Below are 27,211 nucleotides of genomic sequence, written 5' to 3'. Positions count from 1 at the left end.
TTCAAGAACTGCTAAAGAGCCAGACGGAATTGTTCTCCTGCAGCAGCAAATGGAAGCCTTTACATACCGGGAAGATTTTCCGTTCACATGTAAATTTTGGGTGTTTTTACCACAGATGGTGGGTCTATTTTTAGCACGACAGCAGAGGACAGATTTCTGTTTGAAAGAGCGGTAGGAAACAGTTGAGGCCGGCTTGGAGGCGCTGGAGAGCCACAACACCAAACTTATAAATGGCTGCAATGAAATGAAGGGATCTGAGACAGGTGAACCCTTTGTACAGTTCATTACAAGGAATGCTGTCTACCAACCGTGTGCATTTTTCTATTTAAGAAGAATTAATAAATAACATGTTTGAGACCCACTCCAATCATCATTTGATCTAAAAGTGTTCCCAGTGGTCTTTTAATTATGATTAGGCAGTTTTTAGTCAAAATAAAAAAATCAGCAGTTTTCTGTTTCTGCAGAGCGGCAGTATTTAATTTGCCCCAGAGTTGTGGATAGGACCGTTGGTGCAGAGAAACCCGCTCCTCTTACCCTCACCCATAACTGAGAGCTCTCTGTTGACATGATCTCGCACTAGCTTACAGCCCATCACACTCTCGACCTAACATTACCGGTTCAACAATAATGGCGAGCAATACCAGAGCAATCCAGCCGTATAATTTTGAACCTGTCCAGGGTTCACTCTGGACAGGTTGCCAATCTGTAGCAGGGCAATGCATTCTCACAAATCAGGGGGCATGCATGTACGGCGGGAACATGCAACAAACTCCACACTGAAAGGGCTTTCTCGGTGTGAGGCGAGAGCGCTAACCACTAGGGGTGTAAGGGAAAATTGATTTGGCGATATATCTCTTTGAGCAGCTCTACACCGCAGCAAAACAACAAGACCCCGCAAGAATCAGGTTGTGTTAAATGCTTAATGTTCAGTCGGCCTTGCAGTTTTTGCTGTTATGAGACATGTGCTACTTAGTCTTTACTTACCGAACCAAAACTCTGTGCCACTTTGCTGCTGGTACCATATAAAAGCGCGGGTTGTGGTGCTTTGTAGTGGGCTCCAGATGAGAACGAGTGACACTTGAGATGTATCCCGATACATATTGTATTGTGAGATGTATATCGTGATACCATATCGCCAGACTCTTGCCAACACACACCCCTACAAACCACGGCACCATCGTGCAACAAGAATCATGTAATCTCAGCGTGTTCTTGTGTTTTTGTGCAACCTAAAAACAGAAATAAAGAACTGTTGCACTCTTAGGGACTCGCTGGGTCAGTTAAGACATTTACTGATCTGCAGCCGACCAAATCACATTAACTGTCAGCTTTAACTGTCAGCTTTAGCTATAGAAGATTGCAGGAGGCAGTTTTGCAAAGACACAAAGATTGATAACTTGGGGTACAAAAGATAAAGCTTGCAAAGTCTCAGGGGCATGTGGGAGTATTTATTTATTTATTTTTAAATGTAGTGTGGGCAGAGCTAAGCTATCAAACTAGCCAGAGCCTGCACTTCTGAAAACAGGGAGAAACTGCTAGTTAAGCTCAGGATCAAATCGACTTACCAACACCACTAATGCTCACTAACAAACCATTTAATATGTTACTTTAATCCGTTTAAAAGCTTTTGCACAAACCCGGTCTAGCTGTTTGTGCATGCCCCCACCACACAAAGCTGCAAACTTAGCTTCATGTTAAGCCTAAATGCTATCATTCGTACTCTTGAACTCACCCCCACATCTTTTGTAACACATCAGACTGAGCTGACATGTGACAGATGTTCACAGAGATGGTAATGCTTCATAAATCCAGAGACTGGCTATGTGTGTCCTTTTTAATAAAATGCTTCACCTTGACCTGTGACACAGGAAACAAGAGTTTGATGCAGTAATAATGGAATAATGACAAATGGGCGGGGGGCGTCTTTAAGATGGGGAGGTTACAGGTGCGGACAAATTAATAATACCTTTGCTTGAATTAAACAGAATCTTTTTGCATTAATTCCTATTAGACACAGAAAAGGAGTATGCAGCGATTTGTTGGATGGAACTAACAGCACATTATTCCTGGATAATGCTTCCCTTTTGCTCTGTGCAGCGTTTGTTTTATGAGTTCAAGAACTGCCAAGATGTGTTTCACGCAGACCAGCAGCCAAGAGGGACAGCTTAACTTGGAGAAAAAAAAAAGAATTTATTCAGACTTGGCCACCAGAAGCTCAACATTAATCAAAGAGCACTTAGAGATAAACTTTTAGTATTTAACGTCTGAAGGCACATGAGTTCATGGCAAAGGGGGAAGGGAAGTCCTCGCCATAAATAACATTTTATAGAAAGGAGAAGTCTTTGGTTGTCTATGGAGTCAATTGTCGATGCCAAAGCCAAGAATGTACACACAAAAAGAATTAGCGGATGCATATTTGTGCTGTGCCCAAAGGCAAAGAGTTTAAGAAAAATGCATATCATCACAATTCAATTAAACTATTATTTTACTTCCCACTAATTGACATTCTTCAGAATTTGGCAAAACATTGAAAAAAAGAATAACAATAATTGATACAAAGACTATTGTAAAAGCTGACATTGAAAACCCTGGAGGGAATTAGAGCACACGGTTGCTTTATTTCCACATCAGCATGTTTCCACAGAGCTACAGTATCACAGCAGGTGGGTGCTGCAGATAATACCTCTTATAGACAACAGGTCGTGTGATTAATCTCCACCTGTTCTTTCAGGGCTCTGCTCTAACAGAAGAAAATGAAACAGAATGGAGCCCTGCAATAGACCAAGGACCGGTCCAGGATGTCCCCCTACCTTCGCCCAAGAGTGGCCGGGATAGGCTCCAGCAGCCCGTGACCCCGAAAGGGACAGAACGAGTTCAGAAGATGAATGAATGAAACAGCCCTGTTGATTAGGAAGGAAAGATAAATGTTTCCACAAAATTAATGCTAATTCAGATTTTGGATATTAAAATAGAAGTAGAAAAAATAGTTTTAAATGCAATTTTTTTTTTGTTATACATTTGTAGATCTGCAAAAAGCATTTCCAAGTAAACTATCAGAGACGGTAAGAACTTGAATCAACAAGAAAGCAGGAAAATAGCCAGTCTGACCTCAGTCAAGGAAAACCGCTTTGACTCACTTTGGAATGCAGCTTAATTTCGGATGTAAGCATCAGTTTGGGTCTGGCTGGCTTTGATGCAATTCCTTAGATTTTATTGCACTTAACCAAGTTAACCATCCAAATGCAGAAGAGCAGAACTCGCAAAACATTATCAAGCTGAAAACCATCAGTGGCTTTATGTCAATAGCGGCCCAAAAAAATCTCAATTAAACCACTAGAACATTCAATCGGTTTGAAACTAGGCCATGAAGCTACTAAAAACACAAAGAGCCCAGATAAAACATCAAGAAACGAAACAAAAATCTCTAAATATATTTCTCGTCCAGAGGCATGGCCGAGCATCTAAATTTTATGGTGCGAAAAGACATTTGCTTTAATTGTTATTTTTTTGTCTCATACATTATTTGAAAAGTATAGTACAGTTGTTTAAATGGTGCTCAATAAACGGTCATAAATGTATAGACTGACAAAACAAGTCTGATGAAAGAGTTAATTTAGTGAAATGTTGACATTTCTTTTGACCTAGTTAAAGGAAAAATATTCAAATCTCAAAAAAAAGTATAAGATAGGCAGTCTGTCAGTTTCCTTCTTAGCTGATCAATGCTGTGTAATGTTTATTCAGCACAAAAAACCTCCATCCAACAATAGAAAGAGTAGTTCCTACATTATGAACCTGCCGTCTTTGTTCTCTCTACTTCATTGATAAAAGCTCCAGTCCACACATGCAAACTCATTTTGTCTATCTGCAGTTATGAGGTGTTGTCACTGACCCATCCAGGCTTTTATTCTGACCTACAGATACGCCTTTAACGTCAGTTTGCGCATCCCAAAACGACACAACACGCGGCTGTTCTGCCGACCTGCTTTGACAGCAGGTGTGGGGAAACCATTATTAGTTGTCCTGTGTGAAGGAGTTATTTTTGCTCTGATCTTTGAGGAAAATGAGAAAAACCTGCTGTGGCATATTCTTTATTAGCTGTGGACAGGAAGTTCAGTCCTCGAGGATTATTAGGGCATAAAGTAGTTTTCTTGTGTTGAGTGCATGATGAATCACTGCCTGCATGCTGATACGCTGATAAGCGCGCTTGTAGAAAAACTTCACGCTTCCGGAAAACCTCTGAGATTATGAGAAGTTGGAGACGATAGTCGGGAGTGATACGAATGTTTCCACAGCCACGGCGTGACGCACCTCGTCGTGATTCAGCTTTATCTCCAGCTGAAAGCAGAGGGTGAATTCTGATGTGCTGTGAGTCATACCACTTCCTGTTAGGCAGGAAAGAAAAACACCTGAAGTTTCTTTTTCACACTAAACACCTTTAACACTTTTTTCATTAAAAAAGATTGCATAATGTGAACTTCTGCTTGATTTAAATTTTTGCTTTATTGTGAGCAGGAAGTTTTTTTCTGATCTGCCAGTGAGCTGATTCAGCCTGAGAGATGTTCACATCACCGGCTGCTCCATTTTTAGGCTCTGGGCTTTCGTGTCCATGGTAACCAGAAAGGTAGGTGAGGGTTTTCTAGGTGTGTGTGGCTGACACTGAGCACACACAGATGGATGGATAAATTCACAGAAAATAAACAAACCCTGCTCACCGCTTGTATTATCAGCTGCCGTAGTCACACCTCAGATGTTCTGGGGCTCCAGGCTCTCCTTATCAGACTACATGTGATGAAGTCCAAAAGAATACTGCCAGCCACCCCTCCCAGCAGGAGGCTCGTGCCCTTCTGTGATGGTCTCAGATCCAATCTGGATCCAATTTGGACGCGGCTCCTTTGTTCGGGAGGGAGCTGAAGTCAAATCCCCCCCCCCTTGTTCTAAAAGCGCCTAGGCTGCATATTGTTTGCTTAACATCAATTCTGCAACGCGAGAGAGAAATTATCAGATAAATGTTTTGAAAAGCAGCAAAACAGAGCAACGGGAGTTGGAGATGTCACCCACTTCAATGTCGCCATGTCACCTCTTCAAATTTCTCAGATAAATATAAACCAGTTTTGCTCCAGCTCATCCATCATGTAACTGGGATTTCATTCTAACAAGAAGTTAACACAGGTTTATCAGTTATTGTCCAACTTTGTGCAGTCAGTTTGATGGTCTGAAACTCCACGCATTAAGTGGAACCTCAGCAGTTAATAAGGAAGTCAATGGGAGAACAAAAAACCAGTCTATCCGGAGATGCACCTGACAGACACTTCCTGCCCTGCTCTTTCATGGGATCTGCAACTCAGAGGAAGGAAGGAGATCAGCGCATTAATGCTGTGTTGACACATCAGAAAGTGAGCTGCAAGTGAGATCCTTGGGCACAACAAGGGACTCATTGAACTGTTTGGTTAAAGGACCACTGCAGGAAGAACGACAGCTGAGGAGAGGAGGGACGGAGGAACCTTGGCAGGAAGAAGGCCTTCATCACTGAAAGAAAAAGGAGAGCGGAAAGGCAACTGGCTAGCGACCTTAACATTGAAGGAGGCCCCTGTGAATAAATGACTATAATTCAGAGAGTGTTTTCTTTGCGTGGAGGGCTTAACTGCCCCAGCAACACCTGTTTGGCTTCACAGAGGAGCTTTTCACAGAGGACAGGTGCCTCGAAAGCGACTGCCGGTCCCAGCTGCAGATCTCCGACACGAATCCCCCTCCGGTCTTCCTGTCATTCCAGAAACTTCTGCAGCCACAAAAGTACTTTCTAATTCAAACAGGAAGCATCCTGTTAATATGGATCCTGCAGTGGGATGTCCGTTCCTAAAAAAGCAACTAGACCACATCTCAAAAGCGTAGACTCAAGCAAAGAAGGGCCTTCTGAAAGCGCAGAATCCTGAAAACACCGCATTGGGTGACAAAAAACAAGGATAAACAGCTGAAGTTACTCAAAGTTATATGATTTGTTTTGATCAGTTTGTGCGGAAAAACATTTTGTGTTGGTGTTTTTAGGGATTTGAAACAAATTCCATCCACATCTGCTGTTTGGAGCCAGAAACACATCTCTGTCCATGCTAAACCACCAAAAATGTCCACCACATAAATTCATGAACACTAATCCAACCCCAGAACCCATCAAATATCCATCATTCCCAAGAAGGCCTTTGAAAAAAAGACGTGTTGCATTTCCTTTTAAAAATGTGAGCATCCCTTAAAATAATGCGTCCAACTCCCATTGAGACAAGAAAGGCAGAGCAAATGTGGGCAGCTACAGTGATTTTTTTAAAAACTTTTTAATGTCTGTAGTATAGCCGAACCCCCAGATCTTTTGTGCACTAAATGTACACACAACTTTTCCAGAATAATCAGTTTTTATGGTAAAAGGTGCTAAACTAAAAATCCAATCCCTTGATGCAGCTAATGTTAGGCTCCTGAGTTAAGCAGGAAAAACAGGTTTAGTTTCTTAAATTATTTGACATTTAGTGACATTTTCAGGAGTGGAGCACATATGTTAAATGTTTTAACTCCTTGAACTTGAATGCTCTCAAAAAAGGTTAAAAATGTAGCCTCAGATAAGACGTAACATATGAACTTTACAGGTTCCATCAGCTCCAGCTAAAGCAACTGGCTCCATATTGCTCTCTAATTTTGGAAAATACTATAATAAAATGTTAAAAAGCAGTAGAGCAAGGAGATAAACACAATATAGATACTGTCACTTGCGTGCGAAAAAAAAAGAGATGAAACATTATTTTGACGCGTTTAACACAGCTGCTTTTAAGAATTCTTTTTAAACAAACCCTCACTTTGGTCTCAACGTCGTATGACTGATCTGTTCTTCTGTTTCCACATTTAAGCTTTTAGCCAGAGAGCTGGAATAATTTGGGTGGGAGTTTAAGCACGTGCATTACTGCAAGCCAACCGAAGCTGCTCGGTGACCTGTGCACAAATCACACTTTCTAAAAGGAGGAGTCCGTCAGCACAATGAGGAGCAGATGCGGGGCGGCTGAAAAGCTCGAACTGTAAAATATCTGTTCCCTGAAAAATGCAGTAAATCGTTACAGAAAAACATGTCGATTGGGGCCTTAGCAGTGCGAACAGACTGACCGCATGCATGTGCTGCGATAAACACACACCCTTTATCTGAGCTGCTTTACATAGTGAGCATACCCAAGCATGTGTAAGCACTAGCCATGCTTTCCAGATCTGGGCCAACTGGCTTCAGTCCAGCAGCTGGGCTGGGCTGAGCCGCTCGGTCCCAGCATGCTCACTCAGCCGAGGGTAAGGTGCTTTGCTGCGTCTCTGGAATGCTTGACGCCTTTGTTTGGCCCTAAAGGCTTCCAGATTCATTTTAAAGGAACCCGTATGGAAAAAGACAAGCCGAGGCATGTCTTTAAAGGACTCGGAGAGGGCTGCAAGCGTTTCAGAGCTGATGTTTTGTGTAAATGACATAAATCTCTAGCACACACTTTTACATCTGTGAAAATCCTGTCTTGGGTTCAATTGGGTTTAAAGGGCTCTTGCAGTGGAGCACAAATTCTGGTAAAAACTGCTGCTGCACATCTATTTGCATTCAACTCTTATTGCTCAGACTCCCCACTGCAATGAAAATATTGTTTTTGGTGTTTTTAACATGTTTCTGTGGCATATTCCAATGATGGAGGCCATATATAAAGAAAACTAAGATTAAGATTGATTTCTGACTATTTCTTTATGTGTTGTAAATCAGGAGAAGATGAAAAATGCTGTTTGAAAAAGATTGAATTTGTGACGTAGAAAATGTGCTGGGTGGGCCACCGGCTCCATTCTGGTTTATCGACAACTTGATCCATGTACGTCTTCATTTTCCTCGTCTGAGCTGGCATCAGGCTCAAAACTGTACAGCTGGTTAGCCCCAATATTGCTCACCATTTTTTTTAACCGGTAATGTTTGGCTGAGGGTGTGAGGTGCTGTAAGCTAGCGAGAAAGCGTGTAAACAGAGAGCTTTCAGCAATGGTGAGGGGAAGGGAGGCGTGGTTGCTCCTCGCCAACAGTCCTGCACAATACTCAGAGGCAAATTTCTAATGAACTATTGCCACTCTGGAAAACGACAGCGTTTTTTTGATTTTTGCTAAAAATGGCAACTAAAGGACTTCTGGGAACGCTTTTAAAATAGCTCAAAAGATGATCGGAGTGGCTCTTTAAAGATGTCATTATTCTAATCTACCGTATTTGCAAACTAAAGCAGAAAAAAGTAGTGCTTCGTTTAGAGTCTAAACAAGGAATTCTTTGTTTAGAGTCGACAAGAGTGAGTGAATTAAGAGTCACTTATAAATTAAAGACATAAAAAAGGAAAAGATTTAGAAAAAAGAAAAACATTTAGCTAAAACATCCCAACTTCTAAGTCCTAAATTCTAAGCTTAAAGTTATTTTAAATATACCTAAATCTCTTAAATGTGACTGAACAGAGAGGTCGGTATCATTCAACCCATCAAACAAATATGGCGGAGTTTCTGTTTATCCACAAACACGTGTTGTTTCCCTGCCTATAAGAAGGAGTCAGGAGCTTTCTGGATCAAAGTCCTTTAGGTGTGAAAGTTGAGTCATCTTCTCTAAAATACACCTTCCTTTCGCAGAAACGGAAACACACCTCAAACAGCAGTGTGGTCACACACTTGTGACATGCATCATTTGGAATGATTGAATCTCTGAGTTCTCTGCACTGCTTCAGTTGCAAAACAAAGGAGATGAACTTCAGGAGCCTTTATAGTTAAAGGGGACGTCAGAGACGGCTCCTCCTCAGAAAACACCATCAGAAAGTGAAGAATCTGAAGCTGAAAAAGAGTCCAAGCCCCTCAAAGAATAAAACAAACATGTTTTTTGAAGGGGGTCTCCTCTTCAGCTCCCCACAGCTGTCACAAAGTGCTTCTGCTAATATAAATTCCTCTCAGCAGAGCCTCTGCAGTTGTGAGAAAGAGTCGGGATGCTTTCTCCCAGCGATGTCGTCACCACAGCTGCATCTGTAAAGCCTCCCCACTTCCTCTCAGGAGACCATCACCCCGTGGTGAAACAGGCCGGCAAACATCCATCCGAGTGTGAATCCAGACAACAACAGGATTCTACTGCAGATTTTCCTCTTCACATACATCATGTGAGTATTTAAGCTAAAGCGCCGTGTCAAGGTATTTGAAAAACTCCTATATTTGACAGCTGATCAGCTATGCAAAAAGCCACTATTAAACACAGAGGCCTCTTTGAAAAGAGGTTGAAGGTCAGATAAAAATAAAAGCCCACTGTCTGTAGCGGGATATTTTTCTCTGTTTCCTGTTAAAAAGTCACAAAAACAAACAAAAGGATTAGTTATAGCATAAGTCTTAGCCATGGCACGCTAAGTTTTTTGCCGGATTTATTCTAGGTTAATTTATTCAAATTTCTTGCAGCAGTTAGACTTCATTTCATTAAAGTCCAGTGGTATCTCATCAAACTTTCACCACAAAGTCCAGCAGTGTGCAAAGTTCAGAAACAGTAAAAGGAAGGTGTGACCAGCAAAGCCTCAAGTTAGCTGCTGTTTGTTTCTTTGCTTTTGTTAGAGCCATTTAAACATCCTACAATGTTTTTTACTGCATTTGCAAAAGAACAGGTCAACCTAGGAGCCCAGCAGTTCTATTGGCTGGGATGTATGATGCAGCCAGATGCGCATTGTTTTCATTTTTTTTGTGAAACTACAGAGCGAGACAGCGCACTAGTTTTTGATCGTACTTTAAAGTTCTTATGTTTATATGTTTTTGTTTTTATATTTTTTGTAACAACCTTTTTGGGAAGTAAACATCTAAAAACAAAGAACTTGGGACTGTGGAAGTTCATTTAAGAAGGACGCGTCAACTATAACCTCTGACTCTATAGCTCAAGTGTGCCTTTCAGAAAATAGACGGAACCACACTGACAGCTTTCTTAAGTCTTTAAAACTTTCTGCTCTACCGTTTTACTTTTTAGCACTTGTTATTCTCTGGATGGGTGTCTTCGCTGGATTGTTTCCCACTGAGGGGCTGCAGCTGCAGGAGCATCAGAGAGGCCTTCACAGAAGCCAGCAAACTGATGGATGCCCAAGTGATTTCCCTTAGCGAAACAAGACCTTTCTGTGCATCCCAGGAGGACGGCCCCTCCAAGCTCTCCGGATCTGGGCCCAGGATGTTTGTGCGGTCTCTGGACACCTGCAGGGCCTGTGAAAGTCTCTGTGGTGGCACTGAAGAACGGCTGGGACAGCAGCCATTCATTGACCATCCATGGCTTCAGTCCCATTTAGATACAGATACCCACTGTGACACAAAGGGCCCAGCTGCTTTAAGTGGCAGACTTATGCACAGCATTCAGCACTAATGTACACAGCTCTATTAGGACCTTTAAGAAACGTTTTAAGAGCCTTCTGTGCAGAAGGAAATCAGAAAGGTGACTCTTTCTGTTAAAGTTTCACTTAAAAACCTGGGAAGTTAATCTTTTTACGCTACCAATACGCCACTAAAAACCCTAAAATGGGCATTGTGATGAAAAATATGCAAAGCTTCATCAAATAAAAATGTAAACAATCAAAAACCCAATTGGAAAGAGGATGGTCAGATGCCAAAGGAACAAAGTGAATAATTGTTTAAGGAGTTTTTCCCAGTAAATCTGCTTGACCTCAGTAGACTCTCTCTAAGCCTCCCCAGCTCATCTTTGTAAACACAAGATCATTCTTTATTTCCAGGCCCAAACTCTACCAAACCAAATTGTGAAGGGAAAACCTCATCATGTTAGAAGATGACAGATGTATTCAATTTAAAATGAAGGAGACCTCTGTGGACGAAGAAGAAGAAAAGCCAGAGCAGGTGCATTAGTGAGGGGAGAAAAAGTTACTCTGAACTCAGGGGATGTGAAGCTAAAAATGAGTCATGGCTGATAGAAAATGCAAGAGAGAAGCAATTCCCTTGGTATTAGAAACGACTCACATTAGCCCACTTTGGAGCTTCTCGTGACTCTGCAAATGTAAGAAAAAGCTCCCTAGGCAAAACAAACCAGTATCACCCCTGTCGCAGGTGTGGAGCGGCACCACAGAGGCGTCTCGGTCACACTGAGGCTCAAATGTGACCCGTCCTTCACTGAACAGGCAGAGTGGGCCAAACAAAGGCCTGGTCATGGTGATGCTGAAGCATGTGACTCGTATTCGAGTGCAGCGCTGAGGCTGCAGGGCAGGCCCACTCTCCTTCACAAGTCTCCCTCAGAGCGGGGGCTGCCTCCAGGACTGCTGCGGCTGCACATTCCTCCCCCCCTCCCCAGAGGAAACACAGGACATTAGCATCACATGCTAACAGGGGTGCTCCGACACGGGAAAGTGAGAACAATTCATGTGTTTCCTTGAGTGCCCCTCGAGGACCCTTTGAAGCTAAAATGCAGGATTAACCCCAAAGTAGACTTAAATGCTCCCAGTTTAGCACTGAAGAGCACCACACTGTTCGAACAAAAGCTGAAAAGACACTTTAATATGAGTTTATTTATTAAATAGAAATGGATTATAGAGAAACAGTGACTGATAACATATAATATCTTCGTTTAAAAATTGCTTTTTTAATTTGATCCTTGTCTTAAACATGAATTTTTCCTGTTTGACAGCAGGGGTTTAAGTTCATGGGACACAGAGAACTGCGGTTAAGCAGGGATGCTTACGGCGGTGTCACGCCAAAGCCTTTCTGAATCGCTCCCGTGAAAGTGGACCGCACCAGTCGGCAAGTCCTGACTGGAGACGACAGGGCCTTTAATAATTACTGAGAGAGCGGATCAACTTGATTGCACAATGGGCGAAGCATTAGCTAACCGCTGTCTGTCATCCCCAATATACTTGAACTCTGCTCACAAAAGGCGCCGGCGCGCTCGGTGGCCTCGCCTGGCACACTTTGTTAATTAAAGGGGTGAGAACTCAGCTGACTGACTGTTTCTGTCAGCATCCACCAGGGCGGATAGAATGCAGACTGCTAGGGGTTTTAATGCATGTTAATCTGCAGGTGAAGTGAGGCAGGAAATATTTTTAAGGCATAAAATGACATTAGATATCTAGCAGCGAGGCAGAATGACCTTTAACCTCCATTAACATAAGGGCAAATGTTGTAGAAGAGTAGCAACTGTGAAATCAGAGCCTTCATTCGCTCTTGATCACATCATCATTGAGCTATAGCGGTTCAATATGAGAATCTGAGTTTAATGGTGCAAAGTTGGGTCTAATCAGATATGTTAACAAGAATGTAATAGTTTTACAGCACAGACAATAGCAGGTTTCAAAGTTAAATCTTCTCTTGGACCTGAGACTTATGTGAAGAGCTTTTTATGACTAAAGCTTCTGGAGGACTGAGCTTCCTCTTCTTCATTCTGGCATCTTCGTCATAGTCTGACCACACAAAGGCCCAAAGTTAAGACACTGAAAACTTTCTGAAGTTATGAAGCGTGCATGTGTGGGAGTGAAGGGCTGCAAACCAGAGGAGGAGGAGCGGGACTAAGGCAGACAAAAGCAGCCAAGCGCGCACTGATCAGCAGGGAACGCTGGTATTCCACGCTCTCTTTGTTCATCCGCTTCTGCTCCACATTCAAGTCCCAATGACTCAATATTCCGAACCAGGAAGTGACGACCGGCTCATGAGTTCACAGCATCAGAGACCTTGTTTGACGCAGGAAGACGATTACTACTTTAAAATACTATACACAAGAAGGGAGAGGATTTTTTTTCTCAAATAAAAGTCTTTCTTTAAGAGTTTGTTGCCTCTGTGTTTCTTAGAGTCAAGCTGGGAAAGTTAAAGGTTTTTTCCAGAGCTGGTAACAATTTAACAGCTTAGAGTAAAGTTTAACTGCAGATCAATTAGACTTAATGGAGTATTATTTAAAATAACAACCAAGAAACTGCAGCTTTTATGTAATTTCTTTGTAGAAAATACACTGAAGCTGATGCATTTGTTAATCTGTTGATTTTGCAACTATTGAGAAAAAAATCTCAGGCTGAATGTGTTGTTCATCAATTTAAAGTTTACTAAATCCCACAACTGTTATGACAAACAAGCAGCTGATCCTACCATCTACAAAAGGATAAACCAAATGAAGGATTAATCCATCAAAAGCTCATCATTTTTCCAGAGAGCTTGCTCAGGCTTTCAGCAACAAAAGCAACATTACAGATGCATTTTGATCATCCTCCAATTACAGATGAGGGTGTTTACATCACTAAAAAAAATGTCTAAATAACTGCAAAAAAGAAAAAGAAAATCCCTTGAAACAAAGTAACTAAAATATTCAGTTAATAATAATATTTTCGTAAATAAAAATCTCTTCAAAGAGGCTGAAACTTTATTTCTAATGCTTTTTCTAAAAATCCTTAATGGTTCTGGATTGAAGTTAATGAATATTTTAAGTTAATCAAGAAGTGATACCCCTGAATCAATACTAAAAGAAGAAATATGTCGTGATGGACCAAGAAAGTTACGTTTTTGGCTATTCTGTCAGCGAAGGGTTATCCACTGATGAATAAATGTCTTAAATCACATTCATAAAACATTTTAATATAAAGAGAACAACTTCAGGAAATTTAAACGTTTAAAGTCTCCATGCATGTAGACAGAAGAACATCCCCCTCCTCAGACTGGGTGGAAAGTGGGATGATTTACTTCCTTTAACCTTCTCGATTGCACACATAAATCAACCGCTGTGTGCTCCGCTGACAGAAAACACGAACTTCAGTGAGGCAGGGATATGGTGCATCTGCTTGGGTAAGATGTCTCAGATGCAGGGAGCTTTTTTTTTAATGCAGGATGTTGATCATTAGTGGTGCTGTCCTTCAAACCAATCGGACAAAACCTGCCTTTGTGCTTGCATCCACACAGACTCCAGTGATGAGCAGATCAGGAGGTCACTCAAAACCTATGACCTCTGAGTAAAAGGTCCCTCAGCGGTCACCCTAAGGGCCAAACCCACACCAACGATGAAGGACTGTCTAATCTAGCCTGCTCAGTCAGACACCCAGCAGATTTAAAGTCAGCCACCCTGAGGCAGAAGGAGAGGAGACAGGGGCCCTCTGCAGGACGCAGACACCACAACAGGACAAATGAACTCTAAATCACCTCATAAAAGACAAAAGTCTAAAAAAAATTAAAAACACAATGTCTGAACATTTTCCTCTAAGGAGCTCGACTGCTTCCTGTTTTTGCCTCAAATGCATGGGGGCTCGGATCAGGCGCGTCTCCCCCAGGCCAGACGTTGTGTTATTGTTGTTGTGGAGGGGCCGCACAAAGAGCTGTCACGCACGTGAAGGTGAAGGCTGAAAGGTGAGCGGAACACACCTACCAGCTTTTATTTACCTAGCCTCAACCGAAACCGCCTCCGGTATCACCTACAGAGCTGGCTGTCAGGGCGCGCGCGCGCACACAAACAAACACACAAAGGCACGAGCGCCGCCGTACCTGAGGAATTCTTGCAGACAGGTGTCACAGAAGCGGTGTCCACAGGTGGAGACCTGCACCGGCTCCCGCATGGCCTTGCTGCAGAGCGGACACTGGAAGCGCCTCTTCGGCTTCTCCAGGAACTTGTAGTCGAAGCCGGGCATGGCTGCGGCGTTCGGGGCTGCAGGTGAAGGTGCGAGCGTCCTCTCGGTCGGTCTCGGTGCGGTCTACTCTAAGCCAATGATGAGTTCATAGCACGTCCTCCTCCGTCACCGACACGATGGCCTCTAGAGGGCCACGAGTCCGCCGCTCTTTAGCCCCGCTGCTGCCAACAGATGGACGGCTGCAAAAGCGATGCTTCCTCCGCTGGGAGGTTTGTTTGAACCAGCGGAGCCGCTCCGTGACTGCACTCCAAGCTCCACTGACAGCACAATGCAAAGACCTCCGTCTGTTTAGGTGCTCTGAGCCCCGCCTCCTCCTCTTCTCCTCCCTCCTCCTCCTCCTCCTCCACGCGGGAGGAGTCAAGAAGCCTCGGCTCTCCTTTCGCACCATTTTATCTTTGATCTTCTTTTATGGATTTTTAATTAGGCTTTTGTCAGTCTGGGCTGGACATTTGTTGCAGCTGTTTTCCCATCATTGAGTCCAACATGAAATTAAAAAAAGAAAAAAATGTAGAATAACGTCCTTGCAGAAGATAGATAAAAAAAGAAAGAAAGTATTTTTTTCTGAAGATTCTTAGTAAAAAGCAACCTGATCTCATTTAGGGGTTCACAGAAGGGGGAAATGCGCCCTCTGCTGGAGATGCTGCACACAAACAAACCTCTAAATGTTTTCACAAACGCTCGTCAACACGATCAAACCCACTTTTACCACAAATTCACTAAAAACAAAACAAAAAACCCTTTTGGCATCACCTGGAGCAGAAGCAGCAGAGCCACACAGCTGGATCCCCTTCACCTTAGGGGATTGCCAGCAGATTACATCACCATTACATCATCAGCCAGGACAACAATGGCAGCAGCTCCTCCTCCTCCTCACAAGGTGTCTGCAAAGAGGAACATCACTGATAAAAAGAAAAAAATACTTTAAAAAAATCAATGCTGCACAACAATAAAAGCATGAAAAAAACAACCAGCTGCTGCAAATTAAAACAATATTTTGAGGAAAAATTGGGTTATATGAGGCAACTATTATCACTCTGAAGGATCATATTTCTATTGTTGCTTCATCAGTCTTTCCAATTTCTATTATTTTCAATGATTAAAAATTAAAATTTAATTCAGTTTAGTTTGGTTAAATAGCAGCGGTTCATGACAGAGGATTTTTCAACATGAAAAACCAAGAAATAGCAAACAAAGGTAAATTAATGACCTTTGTTATATTCAATGTATTCAAAAGAATTATGATCACTTTGAGCTTAGATGAAAGTGTACAAAAAGAAAATATACTCACACATCAGGTTTCATTTCTAGGAAATATAAATGTGCTCCAAGTCTACAAGTCTGGCAGCTTTACAGCTTTACATCACAAAGGACAGCTGTAACCAAAGTTTAAATGCATCCTATAGTGAGAACAACATTACATTGTTTTTTTTTTTTTAACATTAATAGTTAAAATAATTAATTGCATTATATCATTAAAAAAAACACTTTACTTGAAACAGTTAGTTGTCGTTTCACTGAGCGATTGGGCAATGTTACCATGCATGGTATCTTAAACAGTTCGTAACAGGCATGTCACCGATATTACAGCTGTTTGATGATGCTTCTGTTTGTCAGATTTTGCCTTTATCAAGTACAAACAAGACTTTCAAGCTCAATTTGTCCACAGATAAGAGACTTTTTGCTTCCAAAGCATTTCCCAAGTCATTTATTGGCAGAATCCACTCCTCTTTACTCTGGTTAAAAGCTTTGCTCATCCAATAAACACAGCTTAGCATTAAAAAGTCAAATTAAACACCATTTATTGTATGTCAAACTCATTGGCTCATACAAAATGTCATCATAAATGTATATGCACATTTTTAAAACATTGTTATAGAATACAAAGATCCACTTTTTGTTTTAACTTTACGATATTTTGGAAAATCTGTCACTCAGTTTATGAGTGAGAAACCCTCAGACAGAGCTGGTCTGTCACAGTCGATGAAGACAGACTAGATTAGTGAATCTGAAGAATCAAATCAGTCTGACAGTTTTACACCACTTAGAATGTAAAACTCTAAATGAAATATGTATGTGAGATAACGGCCTTTCAAAAACTGCAGCTGAAGCTCACTTCCTGACTGGCGGTAACGTCTGCGAGCGTTTACCTTAACGCATGAAGAGCACAAGCCATGAGATGAACTGTGCGCTGTTTGTTGGAAAGCTGCTGACATCATAGAGGTTTCTAAAAATGCAGCTCCTCCACCGCTCACTCCAGAGCAAAAAGGCCGACTTAAAAGCCTGAATGAGGCAGCATTTCCAGCCCCACTCTGCCCTTTGGTAATCTGATTTGAACCCTTCTGCACTACAACACTAATCCAGTGCGGCACAAAGTGACCTCTGACTGTGTGATCAAGATTAACACATTTGTGTCTTTTTCACTCCTGAGCCAAATGACTTTATTTTTCCTGTTTCATTTGTTAGTGTCTTAAGAAAGCTCCGACTTTCACTGACTTTTATAGTTTAGCAGCGCTGCAGGTGTGGGAGGACAACACCTCACCGCAGGAGAGCTGACTAACGATCCTCAGTAATCCAGCCGTTTGTTGCAACATTTCTTCAACAGGCCTGTTGTTTCTCCACCTGCAGCTTTAGACTCCCTCTGAGTTTTCCGACAACTAACTAAAAAAACAAAAAGCGAATATATTCAAAGACAGGATAAATGAGTAACACGGCAGCTGCAGATTCAAAAGAGAGCAGGAGAGCAGAAAGGTCACGCCCTCTTCATCAGGACCATGCTGGGCTTCACATGGACGCCTTTCAGCACAAAATCATCTTGGTATCAGCTCCTCCAACAGAGCTGAAAGAAGGAAACAAAGTGAGCGCAGTGGAACTGACGTCTGACAGAAAGCAAATTCTATCCATCTTTTGTGCAAAACGGGCTGAATTAGACTAAAAACAAACACATCTGAAAATGGAGAGACGTCAAACCATCATTAACGAAACAAATTCGTTTAACAATCAAAAAAATGATATCATCTCTAAAATTAGGCTCTTTTTGCTCCAAATGTTACAGAATAAACATAAAAAAGAGATATGAAAGTATATTGTAGGTTAGGGAGAGAGATTATTGTATATCCTTCACGATAATGTAAGATTATCGGATTATTCAAAAAGGCAGTGAACAGCAGATGCATTGCTTCCTAATCCGGTAATTACTATGAGATTAAAGTAAATATATTCACTAAAATCATGAAAGATTCACGAATATTTAGTTAGGATTTTATGATTTTTTAAATCTGATCAGGACAAAGATCAAAATACCACAGAAACAGTATTGCAGATGTTTGACATGAGTCCTGATGGCAGAGGCCTTGACTTTTGAATTATTACTGATTTATCGCAGTTTGACTTTCATTTTTTTATAGAATACATCGATTTTTGTTAATATAAAGAAAATTGTTAACCTTTATGCATCTTTTGTTCATTTATCCATTCAAACATGTAGATCAAGCCGTCTTAATTGTGTTTATTAAGTAGTATTTATGGTACTGAGGTTGTTTCCATATCTGCATTCATTTTCTGTTTTGTCAATAGGATTTTTAGCTTTTTTAAATTTAAATCAAAGCTTTACAGTTAAAAAAAAATCAATAGATGGAATTTTTAGAATAAATAGTCCCTATGAGCCTGCAGGGAGAAATCTTTAATCAAGTGAAAAAATCTACATCCCTAAAATCTTGCTGGGGTTTAAATTAGAAATCAAAGTTGTTTTTCCGTTTTGTTCATATGTGACTTCAGAAAAATCTCTGCAGACATCATCAGGAGGAGCTGCTCTTGAGACCAGCCAGACGTTCATTTGGGGATTAGTGGGATTTCATCTCATCTCCCAGTGTTTGTTAACAGAGGGTAATAAGCTAAATATTACGTTTCATTGCCAGCAGAGTGTTGCCATGACAACAAGCCACAGATGTCACGGCGAAAGGGTGACTCTCATCGAGCAGCACCGCCTTCGGTATCCCACAGTCTTCCTCCTTTCTTCCGAGGCGTCCACGCGCCCCCTTCCCCCACGTGTACACCTCCCCTTCTGCAAGACACAGGAGACGGCCGGCCCTCGTCACCAAACTCAGAGCGAGACCCCCAGGAAGGTTTAATCTGCACAGATCTGTTAAGTGACAGCAGCTCTGCGTCTCCTGCGGTGGCAGCATAATGGTTCTGTCTGAGCCAAAAAAAGACGTCTTATACAAAGAAAAGCTACAGGCACCGCTGTCTGCTCCCCGGGGAGCCAATCCCAGCTACAGTTCAACAGTTTATCAGATGGCACTTTGCTTATGAAACAAAACACCCACACCTCTGTATTTTTACAACTTTACCAACAAGTTTAAGGAACTATACCACCACTTCAAAGACCCACTTTAATGGAAATTGTGTTTTGGGTGTTTTTCAACATGTTCTTGTGACATTTTTCTGATAATGGAGGACATATAGGAAAATTATGCCTAACATTGCATTTGTGGGAATTTCTTTATTTCAATTGTTGTGAATCAGGAACAGACAAAAAATTGTGTTAAAAAAGAGCTCATTTGTCATATGGAATATACACTGGGCAGGCCACAAGCTCCCTGCTGTGCTCCATTCTGATGCATCCAATTGTGGACAAATAGATCCATGAATGTCTACGTTTTCCTCGTCTGAGCTGGAATCTGGCTCTAAACTGTTTGGATTGCTCCAAACAGTTTATTGCACTATTTTTATTGCATTGGTAATGTTAAGTTGGAGTTGTAAAGATCTGTAAGATAGCAGGAGAGCATGTAGACAGAGAACTCTCAGCAACAGGGAGGAAACTTAAAGGCACATTTGTAATTAACTACTGCAGCTCTGCAAAACTGTGTCTTTGAATTTTTTTGTCATTCTGTCTAAAAACTACATTATCATAACTAAAAGACCACTGGGAATAGGTCAAAACATAATCGGAGTGGGTCTTTACCATCTGCATATGGTTTGCAGAAGGCAGAGGAAACTCAACTCACAATAAAACCATGTTTCTGCAGAATTCTTCTGCTTCAGTCAAATTTCCAATTTTTGAAAATTAGTTCATTTCTTTAATCCTCTATCTACTAATGCTTGACATTTGTAGAGAGAGTTTTCTTGCACAAAAACGTGTTGACTGTGACTTAGACTTTGTCATGCAACTTAAAGTAATAGTTCAAGTGAAATGCTGACAACAGACAAGTTTTGTTTTGCTAGAAAATTTCTGCCATAAATCACATAAAGTTGAATCCTCCTCTTTCAGAGCTTTCATGCAGTCATCTGTCATGGAGGTAAATGTAAAGCACAGCTCCTCCTTCCTTCAGTGCACATGACATCATTGAGCTTACTTTGTCATAAATGACTCAGGCTCTTTTTTTGTTGTTACTCACCAGCTCCAATGGCTAAGGTGAAGGCGTCGCCACAAGCAACCATGGTGATGTCCTGCAGGCCCAGAACCAGGTACGGAACACGGCCGCTCCGCCGAGAACTGCAACCCATCTGCCCGTGTTGGTTGCTTCCAAATGTAAAACACTGACCCCCTTCTGTACGTAGAAAAGATGGAAGAAACCGCACAGATGAGTTACATTTATAAATCAATAAAAATAAATTGACAAATTATGATTTAGACTATTTGGTCACATGTGATTTTACATGGCATCCTTTCACTTTCGCAGAACAGAAACTTCTCCCTTTTTTGTACCTTTATACAACGACATAAAATTAACTGATTATCACAATACTAGAACATTTCAGGAAGCATTGATTTCTTAACCTGTGACAGCAGCAGAATGACTAGTTCCAATGTCGACAGAAACAATCTTGTCAGTGTTGAGCGGCACCGACTGGACGGGTGTAAAAGAATGGGCTTCTTCCACTTGGTTGACCTGGCTTGGCTCTTCTCCTGCAGTAATCCTATCCAGGCCAAGCTTGTTGAACCTGACCACAAAAGAAGACACATGCCTCAGTGACACTGGAAACCCTGGATATAGTTTGATCTTTGCATTTATACAGTGTTATCCACTTTCATGTTTCATATTATAATCTTGGTCTCTAATCAGTCACATTTTAGTCTTAGTTTGTGGTGACTTGAGCATAAATTTAGGACGTTTGTGTCAAATCTGAGTTTTTATAACTTCTGTTAGAAACCAGTTTCCTCCCAGAAATCTCTAAAATGTCCCAAAAAGGTTTATTTCAGTGTCTTAGTGGCTGTCTTTGTTGCTATAATTTTTAACATGCTTGAAAAATCTAATGGCAATAAATTCCCAAAATAGATTTTCTGCTTACATCATTTAGCCGAAATATTAAGACTGACTAAAGGCAAAGGGAAAGCTAAAATTCTGGGCTAATAAATGTCACACAAATATGAAAATTGTGGAAAGTAAGTGAAACTCCGTGTGACAGTACTGCAAACTGCTTTTTATAAAAATGTGTCTCCAGCTTTCACAACATTTCAATACTTTTTATCTTTGTATAGTTGATCACTCAGACAGATACTATGAAAGAAACTAACAGTGACATAGTGTCATTGTTGGGAGAATGCTGCTTCACAAGTTCTGCAACACAAAACTATTTCAAAGTTTGTGCCCTCTGCAAATAGTTTGTTCAAAAGCCTGTTTGAGTTTCATGCTACTTTTCGAAAAGTACGCAGTGTCTTTTCAGAAGTAAGACGGTTTCCGGCATTAACTCACACAGTCACTGTTTTGGGTTGAGAGGCAAAATTATTACCTGTTGCTTCCACATGCCATTATGCTGCTCTGGCTGCTGATAATCATGGAGCAGTCCACCCCACACACCGCCCTCTGCGCCTCAAATCCCACAGGCAAACACACCTGCTGGGGAGAGTTGTGGGTGTCTTGGGTGCCCAGCCCGAGGCGACCTTCGAGACAGAGACCCAACAATCCGGCTGTGCTCAGAGGCTCGTGGCATAAATCATCAACGCAGACGCTCCACCGTGCAGTCAAAACAAAAAAAAGGAGCTGGTTCATTTCTCATACCATTGTCTCCTCTTCCCCACGCAAATACTTCTCTTTCGTTGGTCACAGCAACGACGTGGGAAGCTCCGCAGGCCACCTGGACCAGCTCATACCCAAGGAGAGCTTCCACTATCTTGGGCTACGAACGTAAACAGACGGTGCACAGAGGAGTCAGTGTTCCATCTGCTGCATGTGGCTCACCCACTGATAGTTTCAAAACACAATTTACAACTGCTGTTTTTACCGCAAAACTATTTTTGCTTCACATATACGTTTGTTTTAGTGTATCCATAAACAGGAAGCAGAAATTTACTAAAATTTTCATTTGTTTCTTGTCAACAATCACCTGAGTTACATCATTGAAGTTGCCGTGTCCCAAGCAGCCGTTGCTCCCGCTTCCAAACGTCATGATAATCCCCCTTTCTGCACCGAAAACACAAACAGGGGATAAACAGGATTGTTGTGAAAACTAAGGGAATACTTTGAGTTGAAAAAGAAATGAAGGGGTAAACCAAGGGGAGGAGGCTTTATTCCCGTTTTATCTGTTTTACAGTGGAGTTCAGTGATAAATAAAAGGGAAACACATTTCTGAACCAACAGGGAAGCTCACTTTCAGGACAGGCAACCTGCTTCAATGCCTGAAATGCTGCCTTGGAGTTTCAAACGAGGTTGTGTCAGTGGGTAAGAACAAAGGTCAGATCCTGAATATTGATTCCCTGGAATGAAACTCCCACTGATCGGGGGCGAGGAGGTCTCTCTGATCTATGCAAGGATAAAAAGTTTGCCCCAAACCTGTCATGCATGTGGTGAAGAGATCTCCACAGGACACAGACTTGATGGTGACACCGGACTGGCCCTCCAGGAAGCGAGAGATGAACAGCAGCTGCATGTGTTCCACCACACCGGGGGGGCCCAGCTCACCTGCTCCCACAGATGGAGCCTGGGACAACAAGTTTTTTATTGAAGCCACGGTGAAAGAAGCCCCTGATTCACAGCTGAAACTCTATCAAGTCTGCCCTGGTAACCGGAAATTAAGCCAGAGCCAAAAATTGAATTATTCAAGTGGGAAGATTTCTCCAAACAAACCTCCCACGTGATCAGACGACCAGATTTGGTGACTCCCATCTTTTGAGTGCGACCGAGCGACACCTGAAGCACTTCGGTGTTAGGCATAGGGAGGCGGAAAGGGGTCGTGATGCCGCTTCCCCATGTGTAGACGGAGGACAGAGGGAGCGAATGCACCTGTCCCGATCCAAAACCGAATGACCCTTCTGAGGCAAGAGGGAAAAATACGTTAAAAAAGATTCGGACAGTGAGAAACAGTTTGATCAGACTCAAACAAAAACAACATGAGGTGTTTCACCTCTCAATCTGCTGGTGGAAACTCTCCCTCCTGGTCTTCCTGGTAGACCAAGTTGAACAGCGGATAATGGCTTCTCGATCCTGGAGGAACAGAAAAGAAACCAATCCTTGGGTATTGTAATTAAAACCAGCTATGAGTTTAGAAGATCTGAAAATCCTTTTTTGCACAGTAGACTCACCTGCGCATCTTCACGTTGCCCACATCTGTGTAGAGATTGAGCAGTGGCCTGGTGCAAATGGGCAAAGCCATTATTTCATTGAGCTGAGGCCTCTTGGAAGGATCCAGATTGAGCATGTTGAGGATCAGCTGTCGGAGTTCTGGGCTGTACCGGTCCGAGATCGGAGCAAAAGTTCCACTCATGATTTTTAGAACAAGAGCTGGGAGATTCTGAAAACCAGAGTGTGGGTTTACTCTATATATATAAAAAAGTAAAAAACAAAATAAAAAAGGATGTTTTTTTGAATCTTACAGCAGCCTCGAAGGCTCTTTTGAGACTGGCAAGTTCATAGAGTACACAGCCCAAAGCCCAAATATCACTCTTCTGGTTATATGGCTTTCCCTCACACAGCTCCGGAGAGATGTAGCAAGGAGTCCCGACCACCTGAACAGAGAGAGAGCAGCAGCTGTTATTTCACGGTGACTTTACTTTATGTCAACTTGATGAGTAGTCTCACAGTGTACGCTTTGCTCTTGCTGACGAGGATCTTGGAGATGCCGAAGTCCCCAATTTTGACAATCATCTGGTGCTTGTCCAGCAGAATATTCTGAGTCTTAAGGTCGCGGTGCAGAATGAGTTTGTTGTGCACGTGATACAGAGCAAGCAAAATCTGCACAAAGAAGTGAAGGATGGTGTCTTCATCCAGGAGGGAGTTGCAGCGTTTCTGGATGTACTCAGCCAGAGTTCCACCTGAAACCATTCAATCGTTTTTTAGGTACATTTAAAAACTGTTACTTGCTTAAAAGCAGCACATGTCTTGTAATAAATTAAACTCAAAATATAGTATTTCATTAACGAAATATGTAAAAACAAATGCAAAAGATTTCAATGCAGAAAGGGGAAATAAAGAATCTAAAACCTTAAATAAAAGGATTTTTCTTTAAAATAAAAATACAAAGGAACACAAAATTCTAAGCTGGGTCAAAAGCAAGAGGGGGCAACTGTGAGACTTTAAAACCTTAAATTTTCCGCTTTAATATTTATTGGCAGCTTATTTTACAGTTATTGAAAGTCTATGGATGACAATTTGAAGTTGGTTTGTGAACCTCAACAAATGTTTGGGCTAAAAGATTGGATTTCTGTTTGATCTCCTGTTGAAGAAACAATGAAAACGTCTTTTGGACAGGGAGTCATTGCAGGAATGCTGAAACAGGCGTGATCTGTGCCTGTGTCAGTTTAGCAGCTATTTTTTGCTTAGCACAGCTAATATTACAGTGACTGATTCAATGCATTTATACATAAAGCCTGTTTCTATCAAATTAATAAATGAAAAAAACAGATTCAACTTTAGATGAAATTCAAGTGTGATAAAAAACAAAAACAAAAGACTTTGGGAGAAAAACAAATATTTCAGTTTTTATTCAATAAAACATCTGATGAAAATGAAGCATTGACTTCATCTAAACAGAGGCCTCCAAGAACGTTTCTTATGTGGGTGTTTCATGGCAGGTCAATTTCTGCATCATCATCATCTAAACAAAAATGCTAACAAATGCATCTTTAATGAAGCCTCTAAATAATAATTTAGGGGTATATGGACAGCCTCAAGGAGTCCATGCAAGTTTATTACATTAGTCTTCAGGCTATTTAGTTTTCTGCTATTGTGTTTCTTCCACGGTCATAGGAGGTTTACATTTGCAATTTCCACAACTGTTCCATCAGGTTATTGAAGTTCATGGTTTCATCCTCATCCTCAATCTTCTTTAGATTTTAAGTTGTGCTTTAGTTAGACCATGTTTGTTTTAAGATTTTTAAGGTATAGTCACTTAAGTTTCTGTAACCATAACTCTGTAGTCCTGCATTTATTTAGGAAACCAACTGTTTCAAAAGATGAGATGTTTATTGCTTAATTTCACTTACAAAAGGAATATCACATAAAGAAATCAGTGTTTGTGTGGCAGTTTCATCTGTCTAGTCTTTAGGATAGGATAAGGATGGAATAAAGGATGAAAACTAAGGACTTCAGGGCTTGTCAGTGAGTCAGATCCAAACAATTTGGACTCACTAATGCCCTCCCCACATAATTGAACTGATTATTTCTAAACACTGTCTTCACCCAGAAAATGATATAAGATATAGTGGTCTGCCCGGTGTGACATGGGAATGAGAAAAGATGTGGAGCCCTTTGGCGGTAAAACATGGGAAATGTAAAGCACACAAAAGAGGATCATGTAACGGGATACAAGAGCCAACTTACCTGGCGCATACTCCATCGCTATCATGAGGGCCTTGTCCTCCAGGAAGTTCTCATAGTACTCGATGATGTTTGGGTGGTTGAGCAGTTTCAGCACCTGACACTCATTCTGAGCCGCCAGTCGTTCATCCCGAGACATCTGCTCCACTGGGATCTCCTTTAGGATGACAAAAGCGCCGTCGCTGCGCCGGCGGCACAGGTGAACAATCCTGACAGGCCAGGCGAAGAAAGACAGATGAGATGCATGTTTTCTTGAATTAGGATGTGAGTGAATGATGTGTGGCTGTTTAAGTGAGATGTCCATCCCCAAAAAACTTTGGGGACTGACTATGGAAAAGACAACTGCTGTCTGACCAGCCAAAATAATAAAGAACTACAGCCTGTAGAACAAGTGAGACAGGACTGACTATATATTCTGTCAATAAACATGCGTGAAATGCATTTTTTTTTACATTTCTCACTGGAAATCAGAAACATTTAATCAAACAATAATTCTGTCAATTTAAGACAGATTTAAGTCACAAAAGCTCCTTCTTAATTACACAAATTGCATTACGCACCTGACCAGTCCTTTGGCAGCAGTTCAGAGCACAAAACATGTCAGAATTGGTTTTAAAGTTGCAACATATCTTTATAGAAAACAAAACACTAACACTTTAGTACATTTTAAAAATTAACCACTTTGGGAGATGTTGATCCTCTGGGCAGTTTTATGTATGCATCACTTTTTAAACAAAGAAGCAACAGTCAATGTGGTTTACAGAGATGTGTAATGCAAACTTCCTCATTTATTCTTATACTCTTTTACACTATGCATAATGGATGGAATGAGGTTTGTATGTCCATTCTCACATTTCTAAATTGCAGAATAAATAGAGAGAATATTTACTGGAGGGAAAACATAGTTTAATGTTCTGGTTTAAAGGTTTACTTTTGATTTTTTAGTATGTCACCAGAGTGCATATACTTAGACAGGCTACAGCAGCAGGAAATTATAAATTAATGACATTAGGCTAGAGCCCATACCATCTGTTTGTTATTGTGCCCAGTTTGAGATTAGAAACTGAGTTTTTGACAACCAATATCTAGCATAGCTTTAAAATAAATCTTTTTTAACTTCGTGTTTTCTTCTTGGATTTAAAATAAAAGTTGTCTGTCGATGACTTTTACTGTTTCAAAAACTTTCGTGAACTGTTTCCGTAGCCTCTGTTGACGCGACATCCTCTAATGTGCATTCCGTTACATTTTGAGGGGAAAAAACGAGACTTCGTAAAGTTTTTTTGCAATAACTAAACTTCCGAAAACGCCTTAATACACTTAATGTGTGAAAAGGACAACAGTGTGTGTTTAAAAGCAGTTGTTACCCGAAAGCTCCTCTGCCAACAACTTTGATTTTTTCATACTTCTCCATCGCTGCTGCGCACTAATGCTTCCGCCGTTTCTAGGCAACTCGAGCCCAGAACTACGGCATGCCACGGGGGACAAAACAGAAGAAACAAGGGACAAAAAAAATAGTTTTCATGAGAAAATTTAAGATCAACCAAATGCAATTTGTATTCAGACTTTTTTGCGTGTTAATCTGACAAGAAAAAAACATATATCACAGATAAGAAAAAAGACACCAAACATTGTCATTTGTGGCCCACTTTGACTCTCAGAAGTGAAAGAGTGAATAATTCAGTTAAATTGTATTAGCCTATTTAAAGCACAGAAAGGGGCCTGTGGCAATAAATGCTTTGTTCTGTCTCAAAGTTGAGTCTGTATTGAACTGAAATTTAATTTCAAATATCTTATCTTCCCAAAATAATGATGTGCCATCGTAAACAACCATCTGTGAAT

The 27,211-nt window shown here is 41.2% G+C and overlaps 2 protein-coding genes across 4 annotated transcripts in view; both read right to left on the bottom strand.

The window, feature by feature from the left end:
• The window catches only part of traf4 (TNF receptor associated factor 4), a 32,709-nt gene extending 17,632 nt beyond the window's left edge, over positions 1-15,077 (bottom strand). The window contains exon 1 of the mRNA XM_004075320.4: positions 14,479-15,077. Within this exon, the coding sequence (XP_004075368.1) occupies positions 14,479-14,621 (143 nt within the window). The 5' untranslated portion in view covers positions 14,622-15,077. The remainder of the gene's footprint in view (positions 1-14,478) is intronic.
• Positions 15,078-16,403: 1,326 nt separating this feature from the next.
• Positions 16,404-26,840, bottom strand: nek8 (NIMA related kinase 8). Of its 3 annotated transcripts, none has more exons than XM_011482381.3 (15): positions 26,737-26,840; positions 25,376-25,581; positions 23,636-23,868; positions 23,431-23,562; positions 23,140-23,348; positions 22,962-23,041; positions 22,685-22,869; positions 22,391-22,538; positions 21,945-22,021; positions 21,620-21,737; positions 21,351-21,501; positions 20,398-20,561; positions 20,015-20,167; positions 18,523-18,681; positions 16,404-17,457 (listed from the first exon to the last, which is right to left on the bottom strand). In XM_011482381.3, exons 1-15 carry the CDS (start codon positions 26,781-26,783, stop codon positions 17,429-17,431), a joined length of 2,091 nt encoding a protein of 696 aa, XP_011480683.1. In that variant the 5' UTR covers positions 26,784-26,840; the 3' UTR covers positions 16,404-17,428. The 3 variants fall into 3 exon arrangements, with proteins under 3 accessions (XP_011480683.1, XP_004075367.1, XP_020563819.1); XM_004075319.4 differs by having other exon boundaries at positions 22,685-22,866; XM_020708160.2 differs by lacking the exon at positions 18,523-18,681.
• Positions 26,841-27,211: the final 371 nt, after the last annotated feature.

The sequence above is a fragment of the Oryzias latipes genome, chromosome 13 (genome assembly GCF_002234675.1).
Source record: "Oryzias latipes chromosome 13, ASM223467v1".
NCBI lineage: Eukaryota > Metazoa > Chordata > Actinopteri > Beloniformes > Adrianichthyidae > Oryzias > Oryzias latipes.
Note: the sequence above shows the minus strand (reverse complement) of the source record. Positions and strands in the feature narration are given on the sequence as shown.

What these genes read in the sequence shown, in the direction of transcription:
- nek8 (XM_011482381.3), bottom strand. Translation starts at nt 26,783, where the DNA reads ATGGAGAAGTATGAAAAAATCAAAGTTGTTGGCAGAGGAGCTTTCGG. An exon ending in CTTCACCACATGCATGACAG is followed by an intron (nt 22,022 to 22,390) that starts GTTTGGGGCAAA and finishes TTTTCGGTGCAG; the next exon opens with AAAGGGGGATTATCATGACG. An exon ending in ATGGCATGTGGAAGCAACAG is followed by an intron (nt 20,562 to 21,350) that starts GTAATAATTTTG and finishes TTTTGTGGTCAG; the next exon opens with GTTCAACAAGCTTGGCCTGG.